This window comes from Sinocyclocheilus anshuiensis, unplaced genomic scaffold (genome assembly GCF_001515605.1).
Source record: "Sinocyclocheilus anshuiensis isolate Anshui unplaced genomic scaffold, SAMN03320099.WGS_v1.1 scaffold2019, whole genome shotgun sequence".
Taxonomy (NCBI): domain Eukaryota; kingdom Metazoa; phylum Chordata; class Actinopteri; order Cypriniformes; family Cyprinidae; genus Sinocyclocheilus; species Sinocyclocheilus anshuiensis.
Window position 1 is genome coordinate 105,031 of NW_015548326.1, and position 5,122 is coordinate 110,152.

The following is a 5,122-nucleotide window of genomic DNA, read 5'->3' on the forward strand; positions in this document are numbered from 1 at the left end:
ATGTCCTCACATCTCAGTCGACGTCATGACTTTGTTATTTTTTTCTCGACCTATCTAGCTGATGCAGCGATTATCCACTAGTGCTTAGCACCGCCTCTGGCAGTCATCTGGAATTCACAGAACCACAGTTACATACGTAACTAGCATTTCCGAAGTGAGGAGGGAATATTACTGAATTTATTAGTTTTCTGTTTCAGGTATGATTCTGTATGTCCATCAGTTTACACTGTAATGACGCTTGCAAACTCGTGTTTTAAAACTAAAAGACGGAAAACAGACGTTTTCTCATGCTGAGAGATAAGCAGATGTATGTGTGTGAGAAAATATCATATATGGTGTTAAAAAAATGAATGACAGCGGATGATAAGAGCTCCTATTCTCTGTTTTTATTTAGCTCCATTAGATGAGGCATGTTCGGAACATTCTCTTGCAGTTTACTGTTGCTTTCAGGAACTATTTTTAGCTGAAGGACAGCATTTAACGAACTTGCTTCAAAAAAGTAACATTTCAATACATACATTTTTGGTTTTAATATTTTTTTATTGTGTGGTAACCTTTTTATAAAAGCAATAAGGTACTCGAGGCCGTGCTGTATCGTGAATAAATCACGGCTGAAGGGTGTTGATTTATTCACGATACAGCACAGCCTCGTACCTTATTGCTTACATAGAAAACAGTTATTTTAAATTGTAATTAATATTTCACAGCATTAAAAAAAGGTTTAAAAAAACGTAATGACCATTTCTTTTGAATTGTAAAGTATATATATATACAGTGGGTACGGAAAGTATTCAGACCCCCTTCAATTTTTCACTCTTTGTTATAACAAAGAGTGAAAAATTGAAGGGGGCCTGAATACTTTCCGTACCCAATGTATATATAAATATTAATATTGTAAGTATATTATTATTGTAAATAATAAAATAAAAGCTTTTTAATTTCTGTGCACGTGACTGCACGGTGATTTGAACATGGCTTGTACAATCAGATTATAAGAGCCACGACAATCTGTATTATTGCTTTAGAAACTTGACTAAGCTTGAGCTCGAGTCTGTCTTTCTCTCAGGTCGGTGAATGGAGTGTACCGTATTGGTCTGTTTGCTTTGAAAGACATCAACAGCGGAACAGAACTGACATATGACTACAACTTCCACTCCTTCAACACAGAAGAACAGGTATGTTGGAAGAGTTGTGGTCACCCGTATCCTGCATGTCTGGAACGTGCCTGTCTGAAGCATGTACATACACATGCACAGTGTGTATATATGCAGCTGTGTTTTGTAGCGGATGCTTGTACTTCATTCGTCCGGATCGGCGGTGTTGATTCAATCACTCATAGCCACTTAATAATTTCAGCCACAGAATCTAGAAGGGATGGGACTCCAAAAAAAATTAATTTTGTAAGCGTTTATTTTTTATTTATTTATTATGTTATATTATATATTATTACATTTCTATTTACTTTTTTTTTTTTTTCATTTAAGCATCAGATTTTTCATTTGTGTTTGTTTATAGATTGAACCTCTAGTAGATGTTTAACATTTTTCTCTTGCTTGCCAAATGATGTTTCTCTGCTCTTGTTGCTATGCAGCAAGTCTGCAAGTGTGGCTCAGAGGGTTGCCGTGGCATCATTGGCGGCAAGAGCCAGCGAATCAATGGGCTGCCTGGAAAGGGGGGCGGAGCCCGGAGGCTGGGGAGACTGAAAGAGAAACGCAAGTCCAAACACTCACTGAAGAAACGGGTATGACAGTTCATTCAATAATGATACACTACTATTGGCTTCAGTAGCTACTAGTACAACATTTTCCTAATGCAAAACAACTTTTGTTTCTATTTGACCTTTAAGGAGGAAGAATCCAGTGACAGCAGCAAGTTTTACCAGCACCTTTTAATGAAGCCTATGTCAAACAGAGAGAGGTAGGATGCCATCACATACTTTTTATTTTCTGGGCGCTGGTTTTAAAGGGTCATATTTTACATGCTTTGCAAGTCTAATTAAAAGTCAAGGATGTTTTTGTACCAAAAACAGTCATAATTTCAGTTTACATTTGGCACATTGAATTAAACGGTGTGACTTTAAATGAAAATGACCTCTAATATAATAGACTAATCTCTCATACTCAGACATCCTCCACTGATTTCTTGTTTAATTTAGAAACTTTGTGCTGAAACATCGAGTGTTCCTGCTGCGGAATTGGGAGAAGATGCGGGAGAAACAGGAACTTCTGAAGCGAGAGGGAGAGCGAGAGAGGGACAACAGTGGTCTTTCTCTTTACACCCGCTGGGGAGGAGTCATCCGCGATGACGGCAACATCAAGTCAGGTGTGTGTGGACGTGCACACAAGTTATCAACTTGATCTCAAGTTTCTCATTATTCTGCTTAGAGTCTTCAGGTCAATGTTGCATGATTAGCATTGTGCTGCTTTTTTCCCCAGATGTATTTCTGACTCAGTTCTCAGCGCTGCAGACGTCACGCTCTGTGCGCACACGCAGACTTGCGGCAGCCGAGGAGAACATGGAAGTTACACGCACTGCACGCCTGGCACACATCTTCAAGGAGATTTGTGACATGATCACAAGCTACAAGGGTAAACGGATGCTAATTCATTCACACAAACACCATCATACTCACACCCATAAAAACCTGCAGTTTTTGCTATTGATTGTATTGTTGGCAGTCTCTTCAACGGCTGCATAATCATTTTCATTATGATTGCTCAGCAAGAAGCAAAGGTCATAATCATGGTGTAGACATTGAGTTTGACATGCATTTGTAGTTTGTGAACTTATCAAGTGTTGACACTCATTAGTTATTTGTTCTGATGGAAATCTCATTTTAAATGATTTAGTTATGCAAAATTCAATTAGTGAGGTATGCGATTCTGCAAAAGGCTTTGATTATGATATCATCTTGAACGTTGATTCTACTTTCAATTTAATCTTAGTGCATTTTTGTTTTATTGCCTCAGTGTCATGAGACTTACTTTCACATAAACACATTGCTTATGACCTGCATTCTCACATAATCAGTTGCTTTCTTGTTCTTTGAAGATTCATCTGGTCAGACTCTCGCTGCTCCGCTGCTTAACTTGCCTTCGAGGAAGAGGTGAGAACAATATTATGTTCTTAGTACAGATTATTTCCTATATAAATATGTACTTTTTGAGTATTTGGTGCAGTTAAAGGGTCTACAGAGGCTTTGTTGTTAGAGACCTGCAAATATGGCTGTTATAACATTCTGACGTATTAATAACTGCAGTGAGAACAGTCTAAGTTGTGTTTTATGGTCACTGTGGCGTCTTCATCTTTCACAGCAATACTTACTTTTTGTGCTGTGTCCATATGTGTCCACAGGAATGTACAGTACTATGAGAAGGTCACCGATCCGCTAGATCTCAGTACCATAGAGAAGCAGATCCTCACTGGACACTACAAAACTGTCGAGGCATTTGATGCAGACATGCTCAAAGTGTTTCGCAATGCTGAGGTTAGTGTCACTTACACTCATTACTCACAAATATGATTATAGCAGGCTATAATGTAAATCATTATGATATCATTATAGGTAATGATAATGAAAATAATTATAATTAATAAAATAATTGTAGTTAATGTAATAAATACAAATAAATAATTGATTTGGAAAAATGGTGCACTCTGTAATTTTGTCCTCATTAAAAAAAGTGTCAAAATAAAAATTAACAAAACCAAAAATAAAAAATAGTATAGAATAAAGACAAAGATTTTTTTTTTTTACAATGAATTCATTTCATTTCATTTTTATTTCAAACAAAGAAAATATATATAAAACAAAATATACAAACACAATAAATGTGTTGCAACATAATATAGGCAAACCCACATCTACCAAATGCTGCAAACAATAATTACAAGTCCGAAATGACTTTTCTAAATTAGACATGTAGAAAACACTTCAAAGAATCTTCTCTGGCTTATTTTGTATTAGTTTCCTTAATCTCTCTTGTACATTTCCTTATTCTCAACAGAAATATTATGGCCGTAAGTCTGCTGTAGGTCGTGATGTGTGCCGGCTGAGGAAGGCGTACTACGGTGCGCGTCATGAGGCTGCTGTCCAGATTGATGAAATTGTGGGCGAGACGGCCAGTGAGGCCGACAGCTCTGATTCGCTGGAGAGAGACCACGCCCACCATCACCATGACGGAGGAGGCAGCCATGACAAAGACGATGATGTGATTCGCTGCATCTGTGGCATGTACAAGGATGAGGGGCTCATGATCCAGTGTGAGAAGTGCATGGTATGTGCTCATAAGTAAGATTACGGATTTGAATCCCTAATCTCCCTGTTGAGGAGAGCTGTGACCAAACTAAAGGTTTTCACCTGGTAGACTGTAAAATTGGCAAGAAGTGATCAGATTTCATATCTAGGGACCTGAATATTAAAGAGGCTTGGGAATAGTCTTTTGTTACAAAAAGCAACCATCTAGAACACCATACCAACTGCTTTGCAACATCCTACATACCAGGGGCGTTTCCTCCGAGGAGGCAAGGGAGGCAGTGTCTCCTCTCCTCAAAAGTGGATGAGAAAATAATCGATATTACAAAAATAAAACAACGCAAATATGACTAAATATAACATTAAATGTCTAAAAGTCACTCGTTTTTATAAAGTAACACTGTCCCAACAGCGACACCCGCAGGTAAAGTTAGAGCGGAGGCTTGCCTCCCTTCGGTCCATTAGACTTTCTACAGAGACCCTAAAGCGTGCCGTCATTGAGTTGAATGGGGGAAAGTCACGTGAGAGGAGGCAATGCCTCTGTCGCGCTATAATTGGATATGATCGGTTATGATTGGATGTGATTGGTTCGTGTGATAAATCCCGCCTCTTGTTTTCATGCGAGCTCTTGGCCGAATGAAGAAAATGATGGCGTTATTGACTAATTATAAAGTAATTAAACAACTCTCCTGCTTAGATATCACTGCTTTGTGTCACATGAAATGACTGGAAAACGTGATGACTGTGTCAGTTTTTAGTGAGCATTCAGCTTGATGAAATGAAAGATGTATCTTCGTGCCTGTGACAAAGTTTACAGGGCTTTTATGACGATGACCCGAAAATAAGTTGACTATTAAAAAGAACAGC

At 38.2% G+C, this 5,122-nt stretch overlaps 1 protein-coding gene across 4 annotated transcripts in view; it reads left to right on the forward strand.

The window, feature by feature from the left end:
• The window catches only part of LOC107656475 (histone-lysine N-methyltransferase ASH1L-like), a 62,945-nt gene that overhangs the window by 48,462 nt on the left and 9,361 nt on the right, over positions 1 to 5,122 (forward strand). For all 4 annotated transcript variants that reach the window (XM_016444353.1, XM_016444352.1, XM_016444351.1 and 1 more), the window contains 8 exons: positions 1,067 to 1,175; positions 1,592 to 1,741; positions 1,847 to 1,917; positions 2,156 to 2,322; positions 2,436 to 2,588; positions 3,052 to 3,106; positions 3,355 to 3,487; positions 4,008 to 4,277. In XM_016444353.1, the coding sequence (XP_016299839.1) occupies positions 1,067 to 1,175; positions 1,592 to 1,741; positions 1,847 to 1,917; positions 2,156 to 2,322; positions 2,436 to 2,588; positions 3,052 to 3,106; positions 3,355 to 3,487; positions 4,008 to 4,277 (1,108 nt within the window). The remainder of the gene's footprint in view (positions 1 to 1,066; positions 1,176 to 1,591; positions 1,742 to 1,846; positions 1,918 to 2,155; positions 2,323 to 2,435; positions 2,589 to 3,051; positions 3,107 to 3,354; positions 3,488 to 4,007; positions 4,278 to 5,122) is intronic.